Below are 23,711 nucleotides of genomic sequence, written 5' to 3'. Positions count from 1 at the left end.
GAATTTTGTCTTCTTGGTGGTAAGTCAGAGATGGAGGTTGTGAACGGATTGCTCAATAGAATTGGGAAAGAGTTGATGAATAGATGCTGCAGACGTGGGAGAAAAACTAGTCAAGAAAAGGACATTGTCATCAGCATACAAATAAATCTGAGAAGCTTACCAGCAGTTTTGGCAGCTTCATTAATGTGGAGAGAATAAATTTGGGTCCAAAATGGAGCCCTGAGGCACACCTATAGATATTGTAAGTGGTCCAGATGAGATGTTTCAATCCTAAGCTGCTACACACATTTTCTCAGCTGTTTAACCTGTCTAGTCTGACAGATGACTAAACACTACTAAACACTACTTCAACTTATTCCTTGGTTTACGCTCCATGTCTTTCAGCTTTGGAGCACCAACTGTATTAATGTGGATGATGCACCGAGCACTTTGTTTTTGGCCATAAAAATAACATCAACAACTCTCATGGTGGCTATCCATGTCTAGAATGTAGCTGGAGACAAGGTAGTAACTAAGCTGTTTGAGGATTTTGTCTAGATATGGCAGTACGGAGATTGGTTGGAAGCCATTGGGGTCAGAAATGGAGCCACTTTGAAGAGAGGCAAGATCACGGCTGATTTAAAATTCCAGAGGTAGGATAGAGATTCTTGTAATGGGAGCAACAATAAAATGAGCAGATGCTTAATAAAAGTCCATCAGAGTCAGCAGATTAATTCGGGTCCGGCGTGGTGAGTTCATCCTGAGCTTGTAACAGGTTTTGGAATGATGATGCTTCTTGTGCTTCACTATAAGGTAACTTTTTTGCAAACTATTTCCACGAAGATAAAGTGAAAAGAATCCAACGGGGACATTTCACATCCTCTTCATATTTTCACAGCTGCACATTCCTTATGTCCTCTGCCGACCATCTGATTATGTGCAACCTCTTCATGAAATTTAAATCCAGAGGGGTGCAGGCAGAGCCGTGTCCAGGACTTTTAAAATCGGGTGGCCCATGTGGGGCACTTGTTTATGCATGGGTGGTACCAATGGTTGTGCTTTTTTTATTTATTTACACAAATCGTTTATTTATTGACTTTCTGGTGAATTTTGGAGTTTCACATTGCACGATCACCATTTTTTCTATTCATCTTCTAGTTTTGTGGTGGTTAGCAAGTCCCTTCTTGTTGCATTATTGCCACCAACTGGAGTTGAGTGGGACTCTAAATACTATTTTTGTAAATATGAAAAAATAATAAATAATATTAATACTACAGAAATGTTCTGTAGGCCTGGGCTAGAAGACAATGTTAAAGATGCATGCTACCACACACTATTTTTGGAGTTTACAACTCAAGCCTTTTGTCAACAATGTAAAGTCAATTTAAACTGGAACTTAGTAGGGTGGCACCTGGGGGTGGCCAATCAGATTCTAAGGGTGGCATGTGCTACCCCAGGCCACTCCCTGGACACGCCCCTGGGTGCAGGCCTTCTCTTTTGCCGCCCCAAAACTGTGGAACGAGCTACCTTTCTGTAAGGCAGACGTCTTCTCTGGTCAGGCTCCAGACGGCCCTGAAAACCCGTGTTTTCTGCTTAGCTTTTAGTTTGTTGATTATTGTTTTTGTCTTTTATGTTTTACCTGTACAGCACTTTGGCCAGTTGATGCTTTATAAATAATTGGATTGGATTGTTGTATTCTGCTGCTACATGCTAAAATAACATATTAGATAAAAAAAAACAGCACCTCCCACATCTCACTGCCCACCCTTAAGTTGATGTTGTCATTCACTTTAAATTTAAACTAAGTGCAGCCAGATCTGAGCAGTTAAACCACTTGACCTCAGCAGATACAGATCATCATGTTCGTGTCAATAGTTCTGCTGTGTATCTCCATTTGTTTCATCCTCCTCCTACTTAAATCACGAAGACCCAAGAATTTCCCACCCGGACCCCCAGCCTGGCCCGTCCTGGGGAACCTTCTGTATCTCATCTCAAAAGATCCTTTGAAGAACTTGGAGAAGGTAAGCAGGAAGCTGCAATAAATCCTGTAAATTTGAATGATTTATTATACTTTCTTAGTTTTTTTTATATGCAGCAGTTTAAAATACAGCGACAGCAGACCTGGACTTTATCCGACAATGATAGGTCAAACTTCCGTTTTATCAACCAGCGGAAAGAGAAAGAATATTACGAAGAGAGAAAACTCCGTTATATACAGCTGAAAAGGATGAAGTACTTTACATCTGAAGAATTGTTTTTGTCATTTCATTAATTATTTGTTTTAGAGGGATGGTGTGCCTTGATAAACACCATTACAGAGATGTAGAAATACACATAATTACAGCAAAAAGCTGATTTCTATTTGGATTTACCCCTGCCAGATATTATGGGCAAAATCTACAAAAGAAACACAGACATGATCAAATTCAATTAAAATACGACATAAACAAATGTTTGCCCTGCAGTTTTAATACAATACAAATTTAAATTCACTAATAATTATCTTTTTCTGTGGGCTGTGTGGTGGCGCAGTTGTTAGTACTGTTGCCTCGCAGCAACAAGGTTGCAAGTTCAAAACTCAGCTGCGGCCTTTCTGCGTGGAGTTGCGTGTTCTCCCCAGGCGTGCGAGGGTTTCCTCCGGGTACTCCGGTTTCCTCCACAGATCACAACATGCCTATGCGTTAACAATTGTTGGTCGCTTTGGATAAATCCAAATAAATAAACATAAACATCTCCAGACAGATTAAAAAACATTGCTGAGGCATTGCACAATCACCTCCGCTGGAAGCTGTGGGAACTCCACCAGTGGCTACATGACCTGACCTTTGAATAAATTTGCTCAAAGTTACGAGGACAAGGCTGTTCAGAATTTTCTAAACCGTACGTTCCCCTTTAAACTCAAGATTATTGGTGAAACTGAGTATGTTCTGAGTTTCTGGGGGGTTTACAGATCTGATGGATGCAGTAGCAGCTGTGTCTGGCGGTAGCTAGGGTTGCTACAGCTTCTTATCAGATCTTATCAGATGTTTAAAAATCAGACAAAATGTTACTCTTAACAAACCCTTGTTTCGGTTTTGTTAGACGATCATGAGCATGAAACTTTCAGTGTGCTTACTGAAAAAGTTTTGAAAGATTCCCTGCAGTTGGGACTTTTGCTATAAAATGGCGTTTTTATTTTCTTCCAGCTGAGACAGTCTTATGGAAACGTCTACAGTTTGTTCCTCGGTTCCAGACCAGTTGTAGTCATCAACGGGTTAAAGATGATGAAGGAGGCGATGGTGACCAAGGGTCCTCACTTTGCTGGAAGACCTCAAGACCTGTTAATGAATCGGCTCACTCAGTGGAAAGGTAAAGTAGTATTGTCAGAAAACAAACCCAAAACGGTCCAACTGAGTTCAGTTCAGTATGCCAGTGACTTAAAACGTTTCTGTAAAAGGAACCCAGTCGAGTGCATCGAGTCACAGACTTGATGTGTCAGACGGGCGGATTTAGGACTGAAGAAGATCCGGGGCTTAACACACACGCGCATGCGTCTTGCACCACATAATTTTTAATCTGAAGCTACATATTAAGCATATTCAGGGCAGAGTTTTGTTCCTGTTAGTGTTTAGTGTGAGATGATAGTAAATATTCCCTTTCTTTCTCCATCAACTTTACCTGATAGTAAGCTAACTTTAGGCAAACCAGCAGCACAACAAATATTTTCTAAGACTCACAAACCTGAGTCAACACCAGTCTCATCAAAGCTGGGGTTCTGTTGTTGTACTTTTGGTCTAAAAAACGTTCTAATGTCCATCTTCACTCATGCGTTTCAGGCAGAGACTGTAGAAGAAGCCGGCTGCTGAAGGGCTTCTTCTTCAGTGGTGGAGGTTCAGGCTGGCTGTATACAAACTACTGCCAGCTGCTCCCTCTCTGTTGGACTTTGGTACTGCATGCTACTTCCACGTTTTAGATCCGGGGCTTTTCATGAAACATTCTGGGCTTGAGTCCAAGTAGCCGGGCCTAAAGCCGCCCCTGGTGTCAGAGACTTCACAGCAATCCTCATACTAGACCAGCATGTAGGGACAGTGGAAAACTCCCTTTTTGTGTCATTCATGTCTTTATTATTTTTAAAGATTTAAACACACATGTAAATACAACACGCACAAACCAACACCTAACTCCAATCATGGGCGAAGAGGAGATAAAGATAGAAGGGAAAGAAAAAAGACAGTTGAAAGATCATCATATGATTTTATGCATCGAATAAAATTACTCCATACCTTCTAAGTATTCCTCTGGGCCTTACTTACTTTACCGGCCACGCCTTCAAATGAGGCCGTGTCTGTCATTAACTTGACCCAATCATCAGCCTCAGGTTTATGGGGGCTTTTCCAAGTTCTTAGGATAAGTCTTGCAGCCACAATAAAACCCACCACCCAAAAAGCTATTTTGTTGATTCCGGGGGTCGGAGGCAGGGCTTAATTTGAGCCGGATCTTGCCGGAACAAGATTCGGGAACTATTTTATGTTGAAAGGAAAACTGTCTGCTAAGATCTGGCAACTCACACAACAAACTTGTGCTATACGCAGGATTCAAATTACTGGTGAGCTAAAGGGAGCCCCTGGAAGCCCTCAACACACCCAGAGGGAGCCCGAAAACGATCCTGGTTTTACTGATGTTTGATTATCTATGTGGACTCTCCGGGGATTATTATGAGCTGCGAGGCGCAGAGCTCTGATCGATGACGCGCTCCAGACAGATGCATCCTGAGCACAGCCATAGTAACATTATCAAAGTGTTGCCACCTCAAAACAAAGTTAACACGCAATCGTTCATGTCGGCTGTTCTCTCCGGGTACTCCGGCTTCCTCCCACAGTCCAAAAACATGACGGTTAGGTTAATTGGTCTGTCCAAATTGTCCTTAGGTGTGTGTGTGTGTGTGTATGTGTGTGTGTGTGTGTGTGTGTGTGTGTGTGTGTGTGTGTGTGTGTGTGTGTGTGTGTGTGTGTGTGTGTGTGTGTGTGTGTGTGTGTGTGTGTGTGTGTGTGTGTGATTGTTTGTCCTGTGTGTCTCTGTGTTGCCCTGCGATGGACTGGCTCTCTGTCCAGGGTGTAGCTCGCCTGATTGCCCGTTGACTGCTGGAGACAGGCACCAGCCCCCCCGCGACCCTGCGTGGACAAAGCGGGTTCAGAAAATGGATGAATGGATCGTTCATGTTGGCTCATTTCCTTTTATGCTTTCTGTCTTTTATTTGTTCCTGATGCGTTTCGCTGCTGCGGAGCAGAGCGCATCACCTGTTTCGTCCTCTGGTGGCTTCACCTCACCGGTGCGGTCAGCACGTGGTGCACACTCCGCTGATTTTGCGGTCGGTAGATCTTTTAGAACTGCAGTTCAAAGATAACGCATAAGGTGAATATATATGAAGCCAGGTAGGAGTTTTTCTTTAGGATTGAGAGGAGATGCAGGAAGATAAACAGACAAGACAGAAAAATAGTCAAATAAAAACAAGTTAGTTTTTGTACCTGCTGGTTGCAACAAACAGACACCATTGAAGGTAATCAGAAGTGAGGAACAGAAAATGAAATAATTATTTTAATGTTTAGATCAGCAGGAACTCTGAGAGGCTGCAGGCACATCAGTGAGTTTGCGGCCGCTGCGCAGGGGAGGGGGGAGAGGGCTGAAGCAGGGTGAGGTAATTTTTCATTCATCCCATATTACCTTAAAGGACGACACACACACAGAGAGAGTAGATTGATTATTCGTATTTTCCATGACCCTTGAACCTGAAATAAACACATGCACAAAGAGGATTTCATTGTACCCCGACTCTCCAAACAGTGGAGAGACGACGCAGGGAAAACCCCCTCCGAGTGTGTTTCATTTATTTTGTTTGAAAAAAAAAATGAGCTGATTTGCAACCTATCCAAATTTAAGCTAATGTCACCATTTTCTATGTTATTATTTCAATTATACTGTTTTATTTTAGTGGGTTATTTTCTTTGGTGATAGAATTCTGCACAATGCAGTACATGAATGCTTTATACCAACAAGCCATTAATATGCTGAGACAGTTTTCGTATCTCATGGTTTTATCATATGACTAAATCATGTTAGGCCGATATATGTTAACCTTTTTTTTGTGATTGGTGTTTACTCGTTTTGTTTTGACCTTAAGTCGCCTGATCTTTAAGCTATTAAGGACATCCTGATTTATGGTTTTGTTTTCGTTTCTTGGTTTTCCTGCCATAAGCAGACCTTACCCAGTTTACCGTTTTTACAGGAAGGTGTTCGGATCTTTCATAAACCTTAAAAACTTCCCATTAAATGAGTCTTGTCGACCATTGACGGATTATGTAAATTACTAGTGTTACTGGGTTAATTTAATATAACATGGAACATGAAATGGTGATTGAATTAACACAGTGCTAGGTTTTTATGTCTCAGGGCATTTCCTGTCCATCTCAGTATTTTGTCTGTATGTGTGGTCTTGACTCCAGCTTAGGATGTTATCAGGTGGCTTGTGATAGAATTCTTTCACAAAGACATGTCAAAAAGCCATAGCCCATGCAGATCCTGTTTGAAATGCAAATATCAACTCAGCCCCTGCAGACCATAAATGCTAATCAAAGCCCCAAGAGCTTTATTCAACAGTTCAGCTATTTTGTAACAATGTCATTGTTTTTCTTTAATTTCCCCAGACTGGCTCGTGGAATAAGGAGTGTTTTAGTCCTTTAAGTAACATTTGAGCTGATATTCCCTGGGTTATTATTGTCTTTAGAAATGTTTGACTGCACTGTAAATCTTTATAACCACCTTTTATTTTAAGGTAGTATGTGAAGCTCCACAGGGGGTGATGGGACGGGCCCACAGCTTTATGGTAAAATGACCCCCATGAAGAGTCCCTTTGTAATGCCCTCCTGTGAAGAAGCGGAGACGAGCTGGTTCTGGGAAGTTGTCTCCAAAGCAAATTACTTCAAGCTTGTCAACCAAAATGGGTTATTTTTGTTTGTAATGAAGTATGGCAAACCTTACTGATTTCATTTATGCTAACCAGACATCAAGTTTAGCACATGGTGTTTAAATGGGGGAAAATTTTGGAAACAAATGATCCACGCTGCTCAACCTTTGAGTTACAATGCTTTCCTGCCTGAATGCAATTTACATTTAGAAGGCCTTCTGGCCTGAATGCAAATTGTTCCCTAAGCAGCCAAACCAAGACTAGACTGGAAGACTCCTTGATCTGTGTCTGTAACGTCCTGCTGTGATGTGCAGGTGTGGTTATCTCAGATTTGGTGGTGGGCAACTTAATTAACAGGTGATAAAGAACAGTGGCTGACCTGCAGTGGTTTCTGCAGAGAACATCAAAGGACACAGACCGGACACAAGAAACTGCACCCCCATCGACCTCACCTCCCAACAACCAGGAAGATCACCCAATTACCATAACTAGCAGGGGGAGTCTGAGTTCCTCTGTGCAAGCAGCTGTGAAAGTTCGCAAGGAGGTGGAATCACTGACCTACAGTCCAAGATGGGCCAGAAAGACATGGCTGAACTGCTGACCTGCAGTCCAAGACGGAGGAGGCCAGAAAGACATGATTGAGCTGATGTAACACCACAAACCTGCTGTGGATCAGGCAGCTCGCTCAGGAAGTGACACAAAACGGTACCAACCTCCATCCTGCATCGACACGTCAGCAGGATGAGAGCACAGTCTGTGACCAAGACCCACTGCAGTGCATCACACCTGGACTGGAGATGAGGTGCGGGGGTCAAACACGAAGTTCAGAGGGGACCAGAACCACAGGTCAGTCAGCCCACTTTGAAACCTGTTCAGTTCTACAAGCCATGGATGTGGAAAAGGTTCCGAAACAAGTGTCCAGCTCCTCACCTTGAAATTTAATCATTTTCTGTGTTGTATGACATGCATTTTTCATGCATTAGGTGTGTTTAATGGTCATTAATTTTATCTGGTTTTTGATGACTACTGATGTGGGTTACCTTAATAAAGCTAGGAACTCAAGATACTATAGAGCTCCGGACCCCACGTGACTCTCAGTTAGTAGACGCCATTTTGGCAGGTAAAAAAGGTAAACAAACACATGAACATGAACGGGATCGGCTTGGATTTTACTTCGTCTGAGTTTACTTCACACTTTAAAACCGAAGAAATCGTTTTATATAGTCAGAAATTAAATAGACTAAACATCTCCGACCCTTACCGTGTCCCTGGGATACTTTTTAAAAATGCCAGAAGCTGTCGAAGCGGACTTCTTACCGGACCTGGCCGGGGAACCCCCTGGGATTTACCCGGAGGAGCTGGCTCTGGCGGCTGGGGAGAGGGAAGTCAGGGCCTCTCGACGCTACTGCCCCCGCAACCCGACTCTGGATAAGCGGATGAAAATGGATGGATGGACAAATAACAGATTTACACGTAAGTAGTTTAAATAGAGTGCTGTGCTGTTTGAATGTATAAACTGAACGCCAAGAGAAATCACTAGTCTGATTTTTTTTTCCGTGAATCAAATAAATATGCCAGTCAGGAGCGTCTCAGGATCTGTCTGAGATCTGACTCGGTGAGACAGAAAATAGCAATCCAAAGTGCTTTTTATGTGTGATCTGACAATTGATCAACCATTGCTTAAAAATTAAATACAGCTTAGCCGGTTAATTGCTGTGATCATAAACACGTAAACGGCAGCACGCAGAAATCACGAGGCAACGTTTTACGTGATGTTTACTTGTTGCTATGAGTAATAAGACAGAAAAAGCCACGCCAAAATAAGTTTAGGAAGCCCACTAAGAATCCTAATAAAAGCATTTAAAATAAATACCATACACAGTTGAGGAAACGTTGGTTTAAGTACCTGATATGAAGCGGTCGCTGCATAAGTGAAAACCTTTACTCTCGGGATCCCACAGTTTCATTTTTGCCCGGTCACTAGCGCGTTTTATTACAATGATCCAACGTTTGCGGCACTCCAGATCTTGGGGAATCCTGTAGAAGGATCTTCCCTTGACTTGTCTCCGTCTGTTCTGGCATCCTGGGGCACAACAGGAATCGACCATATTACCCGTGTGAGATTTATGACAACAAGTAGTCTAGCTGCGGGCTTCTGCCTGCCAAAATGGTGCCATTTCGATTTGAACTGTTGCATGCTGGGAGAAGTGACGTCAACTCCCGGAGCTCTATATGGGTTTTGGTGTCTGGTTTATTCACTGATTGAACATTCCAAATTCCAGGTTGGTAGGTGTGTCATAATTCCATGATAATGTGTTTTATTTTTATTGTTTCATCTTTTCTTGCTCAAAAAGTTACATTCAGGGGGAAATGTTGGGTATTTTATTTTTTTATATGTTCCTTTTTGAGCCAAAGCTCACTGGTATCTCTGGAATGTGGTGTCCTGGGAGATGAGCCTGTATGTAACTTGAGAAGGCCCGCCTTCTCTGTCCTGTTGGTCAATAAAACCCCTGGGAAACTGAGGACTCGTGGGAGAGACGTGGGGCCAGCCTCGGAGGGGGTTTTCCCTGCGTCGTCTCTCCACTGTTTGGAGACTCGGGGTACAATGAAATCCCCTTTGTGCATGTGTTTATTTCAGGTTCAAGAGTCATGGAAAATACAAATAATCAATCTACTCTCTCTCTCTGTGTGTCGTCCTTTAAGGTAATATGGGATAAATGAAAAATTACCTATCACAGGGGAACAGTAAATATGCAAAAACTATCGTTGTTAAAAGAGATGTGTGTTAACTTAGAAAATGTGGGCACAATTATAATTACTTGTCAAGATCATGTAAAGACTCTTACACTAGTCAGTGACTCGATGCAATTTGCTGGATTCCTTATATAGGAAACTTTTTACTGATTGGCTCAAAGAACTGTACTGGAATGTGGACTTTGTGGCGTGCCTTGAGACGACTCATGTTGTGATTTGGTGCTATGTAAATAAACTCAATTCAATTCATTTCAAGATCCTTATGAAGCCATGAGACTATCATGTATAACTTTCACTAATGTGGTTTTAATTTCTTTCTGGTTTATAAAATTTTGGAAATTTAATTTCTCTCTGTTTTCATTTGTTTTTGAGCAATTGTGCTTCATCTTGAACCCAACAGTACATTCATCTCTCGTTCATTGTTTAGGCGTGATTCTGGCTGACTACAACTCAGCCTGGAGGGAGCATCGTCGTTTTGATCTGATGACTTTGAAGATCTTTGGTCTGGGAAAGAAATCAATGGAGGACCAAATTCATGAAGAATTGCATCACACCATTAAAATCCTGGACCAGAGCGCTGGTGTGTAGTCTGTTGGTCTACACAACATGTTAATTCTCACTCATCTGTGCTGTAATGGAGTGTGTGTTATTCTGTGTGCAGGTAAAACTCTGAGTCCTCAGGTTATGTTTCATAACATCACCTCCAACGTCATCTTTAAGTTTCTGTTTGGTACGCGTTATGAATACGATGATGAAAACAAAGTGAGGATTCAGCGCTTGCTTAGATTGACTAAAGTAATCAACAAACCATGGATGATGGTGAGTTACAGTTTCTCAACCTTTAAAACTACCATAAATGAAAATTGACGACAATATCATTGTTATTGCTTAAGGGTTCAAGGATGTTTAGTCAGTGTTGGGCAAGTTACTTCAAAACTGTAATGCATTATTTATTACTTGTTACCCTCATTTTAAAGTAATTCATTACATTACAATATTACTGATTTTAAATTGTAAGGCATTACACTCCTTTTGCATTACTTTAAGTTACTTTCACCAATACAACTTCAATATGAATCTGGTAATGTGACGCTCAGTGAGCTCATGACATATATGTGGAAGGTGATGTGGTGTCTGAGCTAGGGTCGCTGTTAAAAACAGTCAGATATAATAACAGTGCTTTAAAATGATTGTTTCTTAAATAAAAGCAACAACAATCTGTACTCTCAGCACGCTGCCATCTTATATTAACTGAGCAGGGAGTGAGGTGGTGGGGGCTCCAAGCCTACATTTGCCTTGGTCCCCAAATGCCTTGATACGGCCCTGGATGTGGGACTGACTTCTGGGGTGATCTGATTCTATCACATGTATAAATATTAAATGCTTTTATATTATTGCTTTTCACTGGTAAACATGTGTATTGGGGATAAATCTACCTACTTTTTTCTTTTTTTCTTGATTTTATTTGAATAATTTCTGGCCCTTTCTCTCTCTAACCTTCTTGCATGCTGCATGTTTTCTCCGTCTTCCAGAAAAAACTGTTTCCTAGACTTCCTACTTTCTAACGATCAGCCAAAGGGATCTTCACATGCGTGGCGCTCCAGCAGTAATGAGTTGAAATCACCGGGGCACAGATTATGAACTCAGCTGAGACAAAGCACGTCAGAAAAGCACAAAATACCAGAGAATCTGCGCTGATATGAACGATTGCAAGTGAATTATTTTGTTTTAGTGGAGCGATTTTGTGAATGTTACAGCGGCCACGTGTAGGACGCAGCTGGAGTAGTTGACCCGTTACCGCTGCGTCCTCTCTGCCCACAAAGCTGAGTCCATAAATGACGTAATATATGCAGATACTGGATCTTTCTTCAGGTTTCCCGCAATTGGAATTTTTAAGGAACGCATCTTGATTCTGGGTTTAAAAATGCATTGTAATTACCGCGTTACTGACAATTGTACCGAGTAAATATTACCATTTTCTTTCCCTGTAATGCCTTACATTACCACATTACAGCAAAAAGCAATGCATTACAGTAATTAATTACTTTTGTACCGCATTACTCCCAACACTGTGTTTAGTTTACATGTTTTTGGTGGATTTGGAGAAGGTTGACTGAGGAATTCTGTTAGGGCATTCTGGGGTGATGTCTCTGTACAACCAAAGTAAAAGTTGTCCACATTCTTGCACTAAGTCGGGCTTATTCTCAGTTGATTGTCATGTTGTGGAGGTGAGTGACATTCAAAAGCAGGTGAGTAAGAGTACACTGAAGACAGCCGTATGAACAAAAACATAAAAGGTCTTTAATTCAGCGCTCAAGAGACAAAAGGGGTACATAAACGGGGTTCAAGAACAGACGGTCCAACAACTAACACTTCTTCTTCTAGACGCCCATAAGGCGTATTGCTGCCACACCAGCCAACACACAGAGCCAGCACAACCCACTGCACACAACAGACACACGTACCATCCCACTCCATGTTCCCACATAACCACCATCAACAAAAACCCACCACCAGCACACACCCCAGTGAAAACACACAACCCCACATGGAGGATCACCCCATACTCACACTCCCACCCCCACCATCTACACCCACCACCGAGGGCATCCCACACTACAGCAGGCTCAGAACCCCCAACACCCAGCAAACACGTTGCCCCCCCAAATCTCCTCGGGGGACCCGTCAGAAAAACCCAAGGCCCCCGCCACTGCTGTCACCTCACGAGCAACATCGGACTTGTTGAACACTCCATTCTTCACCCTCCACAAGGCCTCAACCAGAAACGCCAAAATCTTCCTTTTATCCCTCACAACTACCACACCCGCCCCCACACCCCCACCACCAGTTGACAAAGGCACATTACAAGGCCCGAATGCACCACTATTCCGCACCCCCATACGACGCACCGCCTCAGCATACGACACCTTATGCTCAGCCTGAACATTCTCTACCTCTACAGCCACACAGCCCCTATAAGCCGCTTGATGGTTCCCACCACAGTTACAACATCGGAGCGGTAAATCACAACTCCTGCCCTCATGGTTACCCCCGCACCTCTGACAACGCACCCCCACCACACAGGCACCGGCCACATGACCATATCCCTGACACCTAAAACACCTCAGAGGAGGTTCCTTGTACGCCCTCTCTGCGAAACTTAGGAAGCCCAACTGGACAGGAGCAGGGAGCTCCACCATGTCGAAAGTAATCAGCAGCGGAGTGGACCCACGTGCGTTAAACCCCAGACACCGAACAGCCACCACCGCCGCCTCACTCAGGGAACCAAACACCTCCGACTCAGAGACCTCGTTGAAAATGCCGTATACCACACCCTTAATCACACAACCAGACCTCGACTCAGAAACCACCACGTCCACCCCAAAAACTTCTCAAGCTGCAGCGCTTTGTGGCACTGGGACTTATTTCGGCACACCATCACCAACAGCCCACTGAACACCATGGTAGCATCTAGGACATCCCCTACCATGGCACTCAGCTCCCTGGGCACCGCCAACGGGTTAGAGGTAGCAAAACGCACATCTCCTACTGCCCTGTTTCGCATCACAAAGCCACCCTCCTCCAGCCTCTGTTGCTTTACAGTGGGGCAAAAAAGTATTTAGTCAGCCACCGATTGTGTAAGTTCTCCCACTTGAAATGATTACAGAGGTCAGTAATTTACATCATAGGTACACTTCAACTGTGAGAGACAGAATGTGAAAAAAATCCATGAATTCACATGGCAGGATTTTTAAAGAATTTATTTGTAAATCAGGGTGGAAAATAAGTATTTGGTCACTTCAAACAAGGAAAATCTCTGGCCCTCACAGACCTGTAACGTCTTCTTTAAGAAGCTTTTCTGTCCTCCACTCATTACCTGTATTAATGGAACCTGTTTGAACTCATTATCTGTATAAAAGACACCTGTCCACAGCCTCAAACAGTCAGACTCCAAACTCCACTATGGCCAAGACCAAAGAGCTTTCGAAGGACACCAGGAAAATAATTGTAGACCTGCACCAGACTGGGAAGAGTGAATCTACAATAGGCAAGCAGCTTGGTGTGAAAAAATCAACTGTGGGAGCAATTATCAGAAAATGGAAGACATACAAGACCACTGATAATCTCCCTCGATCTGGGGCTCCACGCAAGATCTCATCCCATGGGGTCAAAATGATCATGAGAACGGTGAGCAAGAATCCCAGAACCACACGGGGGGATCTGGTGAATGACCTGCAGAGAGCTGGGACCACAGTAACAAAGGTCACCATCAGTAACACACTATAACGGCAGGGAATCAAATCCTGCAGTGCCAGACGTGTTCCGCTGCTGAAGCCAGTGCATGTCCAGGCCCGTCTGAAGTTTGCCAGAGAGCACAAGGATGATACAGCAGAGGATTGGGAGAATGTCATGTGGTCAGATGAAACCAAAGTAGAACTTTTTGGTATAAACTCAACTCGTCATGTTTGGAGGAAGAAGAATACTGAGTTGCATCCCAAGAACACCATACCTGATGTTAAGCATGGAGGTGGGAACATCATGTTTTGGGGCTGTTTTTCTGCTAAGGGGACAGGACGACTGATCCGTGTTAAGGACAGAATGAATGGGGCCATGTATCGTGAGATTCTGAGCCAAAACCTCCTTCCATCAGTGAGAGCTTTGAAGATGAAACGTGGCTGGGTCTTCCAACACGACAATGATCCCAAACACACCGCCCGGGCAACAAAGGAGTGGCTCCGTAAGAAGCATTTGAAAGTCCTGGAGTGGCCTAGCCAGTCTCCAGACCTCAACCCCATAGGAAATCTGTGGAGGGAGTTGAAAGTCCGTGTTGCTCGGCGACAGCCCCAAAACATCACTGCTCTCGAGAAGATCTGCATGGAGGAATGGGCCAAAATACCAGCTACTGTGTGTGCAAACCTGGTAAAGACCTATAGTAATCGTTTGACCTCTGTTATTGCCAACAAAGGTTATGTTACAAAGTATTGAGTTGAATTTTTGTTGTTGACGAAATACTTATTTTCCACCCTGATTTACAAATAAATTCTTTTAAAATCCTGCCATGTGAATTCATGGATTTTTTTTTCACATTCTGTCTCTCACAGTTGAAGTGTATCTATGATGTAAATTACTGACTTCTGTCATCATTTTAAGTGGGAGAACTTGCACAATCGGTGGCTGACTAAATACTTTTTTGCCCCACTTTAGCTGCGCATCCCAGTCACAATCTGATGCATCACTACCGGTCCCTCTTTGCCGCCCCACCGACTGAACAGCACTCCAGCCCTACTCATCCCTTTCCTCCCCATTGTCCACAACAACCAAGGCTGCTCCAAAGCAAAGCCGGGCCACTGTCTTACCGGGCCTGTAGAGGCCATCGGCCAACCACCCGAACAACCCTCGAAGTCAACCCAAACCCCAGCCTGCTGTAACGCTCCGAAAAAGTTAATCCAAGCCCGCCGCCAGGAACATCAGCCGAGTGCCATCCACCTCCGCCTAGTTGTCTCAGCCAACAACTAACACAAAAGCAAACAAGACTTAAGTTTATGAGGAGCAGGTAATCAGGTAACGAGAGGCAGGTGCAAACAATGAACTAATTAGACACATGAAACACAGGGGCAAACACAGGAGCAGGGAACAGATCTTGACTGTACCCTCCCCCAAGAAACGAACCACAACAAGGATGGGCGTGGGAGGCACAAATTAAAAACAACCCACAACAAGCGGGTGAGAGGGTGCCACCAGAAACACAAAAACCCCACATGTCCATGCAGAAACAAACAGTCACAAGGTAGACCCAAGACACCTGGGGGGCCAGCGGTGAGGAGGCAGGAGGCAACATTTCCCTGCCAGAAGTGGGACCCCAGAGGACACGAGCACAGGAAGCTCTGCTGATGAAACACTCAGATGGCGGGACAATCCAGAGACGGGACCCCTGGAATCATGAATCCAGACGGAGGTGGGGACACAGGAGACTCAAACTCAGTAAGAGATGGAGCCTCTCAGACAGGCTGGGATTTGGCAGTGCTGGGCTGCAGCGTGGACCCCATGGACCCTCCAGAGATGAGTAGGAAGTGTCAGCAGGGTCGATTCCAGGCCATGAGCGCAGACCATGAGACAAGGAAGCAGGACCCATCAAGACCTTTTTGTGATGCAGTGTGAGACCACTCTGACCCACCAGAGGAGAAGAGGAGGCATCAGGAGGAACTGCATCTCGCCAGCAATGCTGACTTAGAGGACAAGCCTGGACCCTTGGCTGTTGTGGTGAGGAACCCTTCTGACCCACTAGAGGAGAAAAGGAAGCACCAGGAGGGGCTGCGCTGAACTGGCAACAAGGAGAAGACCACAGGGATTCCCCAGCACGGGACCGATGATAAGCCTCCACCTTGTGGCGCATGCACTCCCAGCGTGCCTGAAACTCACCAATGGATCTTAAGTGGTCAGACCATTCTGTCATGTTGTGGAGGTGAGTGAGATCCAAAAGCAGGCGAGTAAGAGCACACTGAAGTCAGCCGTGGGAGCAAACCCATAAAAGGTATTTGATTCATAGCTCAGGAGGGCATACAGGATTCAACAACAGATGGTTGGAGAACACTTCTTCTTCTTCTTTGGGTAAGGCAGGCTGGGCACCTTGTGGCGTATTTCTGCCACAGCAACACTAAGCCTACAGCCAAACCTGGCTACAGCCTGTCATAGACTCCAACCGCCCGTAGAAAATGTAATAATGCCTCCACCCTGCACCACTCCACCGCCTCCAGTAAAGTCCTCAGACTGAACACAGTCACCCCCAGCGCACCCCAAAAAAGTCTACCGCTTCACCTCGTACCAGCCATACCTCAGAAGAACGTGCCCAACCGTCTCCAGATCTCCACACTCACACCTACCTTTTGGGTGCCTACCAACCAGAAACACCCCTCCCCTGACAGCTATGTCCTAGTCACAGCCTGGTCATGACCACCGAGTCTTGCCTCCCATGGAAAATATCCCGCCCACAACCACCCATCCGTCTTTGTAAAACATAATAGGACCGCCCAATGCTCCCCACATCCCAGGAGGACTCACATCCTCATAGCCACCTGACCAATTGCGGAGCGACACTCCAGAGGTCCCAACTCCACCCCGAAATCCACATCCTGCCTCCCCTGTGCGCCTTTAGCCACAGCATTCGTCCGTTCATTACCCTCCACCCCCACATGTGTGAGAACCCAGATAAAACACACCTCACAACCCCTATCACCCAACCAATGTAACACCATCCTGACAGGAGCCAGCAAGTCTGGTTGAGTCCCAGAGCGCTGTCCCACCAGTGCTTCCGGGGCTGCTGCCGAGTCAGAGCATATAACGGCCCGAGGTGGAGCATGCTCCCCCACCCAATGTAGAGCACACATAATACCCACCAGCTCAGCCGTAAACACTGAACAGCCATCCCGAAGCCGGCGGCCACAGCTGTAACCCAGTACCTATCCACTGACACCCATTCCAAGTCACGCCCCTCCAACCGCAACCCCACCTTGGGGATCCTCCTCTTAAAATCAAAAACCATAAACTTAGTCTTGGCAGGGGACAACACAAAGCCCCAGCTTCTCGCCCAGGACACGACACCGTGTTGGAGAACACAAAAGCAAAAAAGGTTTAAAAACATAAGGAGTAGGAAATCAGGTAACGAGAGACAGGTGTAAGCAATGAACTAATCAGACACATGACACACAGGGGCAGGGAACAGATCGTGACATGATTTGATTCTTGTAATGTTTTAAAGACATTACCATCATCATGGGGGTTAGGGTTAGGTTAGGCTAACCCTAACCCTAAGGCTAACCCTAACCCTAACCCTACTGTCCACGTGTAGATTTTAAATGGATCAAAAATGATGAAAATCATAGTTTTGCATTCAGTTGTTATTTTGGGTCTTTGTAACTGAAATGATCTTCTGTAGAACAGCTGGGTTCAGCCTTAAAGAGAAAGTGAGGGGCTTGAGCCGCTGATTGTCCTCTTCAAATGCAATCATATGAAGAGGTTCAGGTGTTTGCTGAGGAAGACTCCTGGTCGTCTTTCTGAGGAGGAACATATCTGCAATTCCTTTGTCTAAATGATTCATGGTTCTTCACAGATCTACGACTTTATTCCTAAAGTTCGTTCTGTGATGGAGCCCAACAAGAAGGTGCTTAAGATGATAGAGGTAATGTTAGAAAAATCTCTAAACAAACAAAGAATCAACATAAACACAATAACAGCCCTTCATAAATATATCTGTGTGTTCCAGGCTTTTCAGAGTTTTTCAGTCAGTAGGGTGAACGAGCACAAGAAGAGCAGAATCCCCGGAGAACCACGAGATTTTATCGACTGTTACCTGGAAGAGCTGGATAAGGTAGAAAACCCTGAAAACTCAAACATGATGAAGCCGATGATGTGAGTTGTGTCAAAAAAAGTTTGTTTACCAACACTTTAACAAAATGAGTTCTTCAGAAAGGGTCAAACTCTGGGAGCCGGTGATGGTTGTACCCCATGTGCAGCAGTACCGGAACCAGAGTGAATAGGGTGTGTATGGGGCGCATGAGTAGGTGTATGACGTGCATTTTTGTAAGTCTTTGGTTGTATGTGTATGTGTGAGCGTGAGGGAGGGAGTGTGTGACTGTGTTTGTGTTTGTGTTAGGGATGCACCGATCTGGCTTTTTGCTGCTGATCACCGATATCGATATCAAAGAATGCTGATCACCGATACCGATCACGTGGATTGGCCAGAAATTTTCTACAACATGATAATGAGTGCTACAAACTACATATTCTGGGAATAAAGGAAATGTAACCTAATCTAAAATGGTCTGTATTAGGGTTGTCACGGTGTGAAAATTTAACTTCACGGTTATTGTGACCAAAATTACCACGGTTTTCGGTATTATCGCGTTTTTTTTAAAGGTGCTACATTTTCACACAATTAAAGAAACCCTGTATGTCAGGAAATATTGTCCTCAGTTTGTGTCTAAATTTTGCCTAAAATGTGTTATTTTGTAATTATGTTGTTTATTTGTTTACATTTTTCCCTTTAGTTTTTAAAATACCAATATTTGCCCATAACTTCTTATTTTATGTCTGTTTGATGTCATCATTTTAAAAATATTAGAGCAGATGATACTCAAGTAGCCTTCTAATCAGATACTTTTTACCTTTACTTGAGTAATAAACCCTATATCAGGAAAATATTGTCCTCAGTTTGTGTCCTTCCAGTGAACTTTGCAGATGTGGGAAAATGTCATCAGGCAGTAATCGTTGTTAAATTCATAATTATTCTCGGAGAGAGACCAACTCTTATCTGCCCCTGGGAGCCCCGTAATGCATAGCGTCATTTCAACATGGCGGTGTCCGCAACAAAGTTTATATGCAGGTAGCGGCGCTGCGGCTGCTTTATATGGCGACTCGTTGCATTCTCCCTCAACCCAAATTATTATTATTGTCAACTTTTTTTTACCGGGGTTTACCGCTACATCGGTTACCGTGACAACCCTACCTGATCGGTCTGCTTTGATCTATTTTGAAAACGCCGATCAAAACCGATAGGGGCGCTATCGGCCGATTGGGATCAAATGCCGATCCATCGGTGCATCACTAGTTTGTGCATGACTGTATATGTCAGGTGGGGCTTTTGACTCCTCCCTTCTCCTAGGACTTCTTTTGCTGCTATACATCTTTGTCTCCCCTCCCCCTGCCACACCTGGTGTGGAGTGGAGCGCCTTGGTCTGCCTGAGTGTTCGCGGCTCCCCGGTCAGGGGGTTTAAGATTTTTTTGGCGTCTGCCTGATAAATCCCGGTGGCTGCCTGGTGGGTCGCTGGGCTCTGCTGGGTCCCCGGCAGGCTGGTCGCACCTAGGTCCCGGGTTGCTGGGCCCCGTGCTTGGCCGCCTGGCGGTGTGAGGCTGTTAGCGGACCTGTGGGCTTGCGCCTCTCGGGGGAGGGGGGGTCTGATCGCAGTCTCCCTGGGGTCCCTGTGCTCTGGGGCAGCTCCTGGATCTCTGGGACTTGGAGCTCCCTCCATCTCCTACACATCTTTGGGGGGCCGTTCTGTGGCCCCTCACACTCTCTATTGGACGCTCCTATAGAGAAACCTTACATATACAAGCGCGTGTACACACACAGGTGCTCACATGGTGCTCTCATAAGTATGGACTTGGGCACGTTCAACACAGGTCTTAAGGCTGTGGTTGGCACTAAATGCACTGTGATTTATTATCGTTTGATTGTTCAGTAAAACAATGTTGATTTTATATTTCCTCATCAGGCTGATGCAGTGATAGCTTGCTCCTGTTGAGTTGTTGTGTGTCCCTTTTCTGCAGGTCTAGAAGCAGACTCTTGTTCATCATTGATTGTTTATTTTTGTGGAACCTCCCCCTTTCCTTTTGTCTCTTCCATTCTCTTTCACCTCTGTCTCCGTGTCCGGTAGGAATTACAAGCATTAAAAAAACAATAACAATAAAGTTTTAAGTATCAGGCGTGACATTAACAGCAGAAGCTTTGATGCTCCACCTGAGAGTAAATCTGTAAGGCTTGTCACCAGCATTCAGACATCAATTCTGTTTGCTTCACAGCCAAACAGGACGGGGTGGGGGGGGGGGGGGGGTTCCAAAAAGTTCACCAAAATGCCAAAAAATTAACAGTGTTGTAATTTCCCTTATTATTATTTTTTACTAAAATCATCGTCTTCTGTTCAGAAGAATGACGCGTCATCATTTTCAGAGGAACAACTCATCAGTCAGTTGTTTGATCTTTACCTTGCTGGAACCGACACCACCGCCAACACGCTCCGCACAGCGTTCCTCTACCTCATGAATCACCCTCAAATACAAGGTACCGTCCCTCGTGGAGAAATAACTCGTTACTTTTTCTTATGTTCTTTTATGATTCTGTGATTTTCTACAATCAGACAAATGAAGCTTTAACTTTCCCTCCACACCGAGTCCTGTTTTTTATGTTTTGGTCTCAGAGCGATGCCAGCAGGAAATTGATCAGGTGTTAGAGGGAAAGGATCGGGTCACCTTTGAGGACAGACACAACATGCCTTACATGCAGGTCATTCGGGTTGTCTTGATCGCATCTGCTTTTAGAGGATCACCTGTTTCTGGGCTGAGGTCTTTTGTATTGTGTTTATTCCTCCAGGCTGTGATCCATGAAGTCCAGAGAGTCGCCAACACGGTTCCACTCAGTGCCTTCCACTGCACAACTAGAGACACAGAACTGTTGGGATACTCCATTCCCAAGGTGTGAGGAAACCTGTTTTTACTGAAGAGAAGCTAAAATGTGGAACATCTGTCATGACTTTTGCTTTTTATGTGTCTCTCTTCAGGGAACGATGATCATCCAGAACATGATGTCTGTGCTGAAGGAGGAGGGTCAGTGGAAATTCCCTCATGACTTCAACCCTGAGAACTTCTTGAATGAGCAGGGGGAGTTTGTCAAACCAGAGGCCTTCATGCCTTTCTCTGCAGGTAAACCTGTTCAAGGCTTCTGTCAGAGCTGGAACTGAGTTTATTAAAAAAGATAAATCACTTTGAGCTGCTTTGGTGTTTCTCAGGTCCTCGGATGTGCATCGGCGAAAGTCTGGCTAGCATGGAGCTCTTCCTCATCGTGGTGACTCTGCTGAGAAAGTATAAGTTCATCTGGCCGCAGGATGCAGGAGAACCAGACTACACGATGGTCTTTGCAGGAAGTTTGACTCCAAAACCTTATAACATGAAGATTGAGTCAAGGTCCCCACAGTAAAGTGACATGTGAATGTGTGGATGAATGACTGATTTTGTTGTAAAGAGGGGTTGTGTAAGGGGCTATATAAAATACAGGCCATTTACCATTTTACCACGTTCAAACTTTTTGTGGAGTAAACATCATTTCCTCTTTATTTTGTCTTGTTTCTGCACATTTATTCCCTTTTATTTGCATTTTCGTCATACAGCAACTTCCACAGTCGCTACAGCGGCAGAGGATGGGTCCAGGTCTATTTGTTTGATGCACTTCTCATGAACTCACACAGAGGTGGAAAGTGTGTCTCTGTATATTATAGCCTTTTACTGTTGCAGGTGGCTTTAACTTCATTGGGGTCAAATCCTTAAACATAACACAACCATGTAAACGAAGTAAAACTAACGAAATTATGTCGTGATTAACTGGACTGTAGCGGTCAACAAAACCTACGGCTACCCAGCCCTCCTCTATGTTCACCAGGTGAGACTGACAGCTCCTTTTGATTGTGACTGCCTGCACCCATGTGACCCCGTTGAATCGCCTTGACAACAAAAAAGGAAATGAAATGGAAACCCAGTGACCAACACACTCAACAAAAAGCATGGCTCCTCCATATTATAATAAATATTTAATGAAGATGTCACATAGATCTGAGCCACTTCAGCACCTTGGACAGTGTAATAATTTGGCGACTGATTATTTTAGCCTCATAATGGGTTAACATTTCTCAAGTGCCTTAAGACGACTCTCATCATGATTTGGTGCTGCCTCTAGAATGCAGTTTCAAACATGTCAAAATCTAAATGTACTTATTTTACTCAGTGATTGATTTGTATTTTAAGTATGTTTAAATTCAGAGATGGAAAATATGATTTGAGGGGGTCTTATATGTTTGAAATACCTAAAGTGAGAACTAATGCTAAGTATAGATGTGTGTCGGTTTTGGGAGTGAAGTTATGGAATGGACTTAATGATGAAGTGAAGATGTGTTATTCTTTGTCATTTTTCAAGAAAAATTTAAAAATCTGCATCTTCCAAAGTTATAGAAACTTAGTTTGATGTCTAACCTTGTGTTGATTTGATTTCTTGATTTATCATTGCTTTTTCTTTAAATGTTATGCATCTTATCTATCAGCCCTACTTTTTTCTCTTGGTTAAGGATTTGATTATCTCCGTGGGAGTTAAGGATAGGCTAATTATAAGCCACTAGGCTTCAACCTATTCCTTTTTTCGGTTGCTTGATTACTTTTATGTAAAATTGATCAATTGTTGTTGTTGACCGAATAAAAATATCTGTCGATCTATTTAAATTTAATTATTTGAAAGTGTCAGATCTTTTCAGAGTTAAATAAGTACTGCCACTGCAAACCTTTAAGTTTAGGTTTGAAACGGAAGAGCCACTGTGCACAACCGCACACGCTATTAGGCCGAATAGAACACGGATGGTCACGAACGTCCGCTATTCGCCAGCCAGTTCTAATGACAGAATTGGTTCAAATTAGTGATGTGTTGGTCGCGAACGAACCGGCTCTAAGAGCCAGCTCTTTGAAGTGAACGACGGGAGCCGGCTCGTCATTGGGAGCCGTCCCCTCCCCTCACCCCCTCCCCTTTTGCTTTGGTGCAAGCTACAGGCGATTGGTCAACATGTGTAACTGCATGTCCAGACTGTCCACACACAGAGCAGTAGGGGCGGGGAAGAGGGAGGATCAGACTCAGACACACAGCAGAGCACATGCGGGCGGAGGGAGACGAGAGGGAATGAGGATGAGGAAAAAGGTGAGAGACAGAGAGAGAGAGAGAGAGAGAGAGAGAGAGAGCGAGAGAGGAGAGTGTGACGAAGACGGTGAGAAAATGAGCGCCAGCAGTCGGAAAGTGGAGATTTCTGAAAGTGTTCAGTTATTAAATCCATAGAAATTATAAATATTTGATATATAGCCATTTTTTTACATTAGTAAATCATTTTACATATAGTTTTGCATTGTTTTGGTCATAAATTTACTCTATGCAACAGAAAGTCTGAGGAGCCACTTGGGGCCGAAAGAGCCGGCTCTTTTTGGTGAGCTGAGCCAAAAGAACCGGCTCTCTGAAAAGAGCCGGAATTCCCATCACTAGTTCAAATCGCCTATTTCAGCTGATAGGCACGCGAGCTTAGCACGCCGCTGCTAAAGCTTAGCTCTCGATTCAGCAAAAACGGGCCTTACAACCCCAGCTGTAAATCGACTGACACAGCGTTTCTGTGTCTCCTAAATCCGCTACCCACAAAGGGGTAAAAATTTGTTCGTTCGAGTTGATTTAGCGGCGTTTCATGACTTC

At 44.3% G+C, this 23,711-nt stretch overlaps 1 protein-coding gene across 2 annotated transcripts; it reads left to right on the top strand.

Moving 5' to 3' along the window:
• The first annotated feature begins 1,190 nt into the window (after positions 1 to 1,190).
• LOC107389174 (cytochrome P450 2F2) lies at positions 1,191 to 22,702 on the top strand. 2 transcript variants are annotated; one of them, XM_070550513.1, is made up of 11 exons: positions 1,191 to 2,000; positions 3,165 to 3,327; positions 10,101 to 10,253; positions 10,335 to 10,492; positions 17,781 to 17,849; positions 17,934 to 18,038; positions 20,375 to 20,507; positions 20,644 to 20,729; positions 20,817 to 20,918; positions 21,004 to 21,145; positions 21,232 to 22,702. In XM_070550513.1, the coding sequence occupies exons 1-11, from the start codon at positions 1,839 to 1,841 to the stop codon at positions 21,417 to 21,419; spliced, it is 1,461 nt and encodes a 486-aa protein (XP_070406614.1). In that variant the 5' UTR covers positions 1,191 to 1,838; the 3' UTR covers positions 21,420 to 22,702. The 2 variants fall into 2 exon arrangements, with proteins under 2 accessions (XP_070406614.1, XP_054589341.2); XM_054733366.2 differs by having other exon boundaries at positions 1,621 to 2,000; positions 20,372 to 20,507.
• The last annotated feature ends 1,009 nt before the right edge of the window (positions 22,703 to 23,711 follow it).

The sequence above is a fragment of the Nothobranchius furzeri genome, chromosome 4 (assembly GCF_043380555.1).
Source record: "Nothobranchius furzeri strain GRZ-AD chromosome 4, NfurGRZ-RIMD1, whole genome shotgun sequence".
NCBI lineage: Eukaryota > Metazoa > Chordata > Actinopteri > Cyprinodontiformes > Nothobranchiidae > Nothobranchius > Nothobranchius furzeri.
Note: the sequence above shows the minus strand (reverse complement) of the source record. Positions and strands in the feature narration are given on the sequence as shown.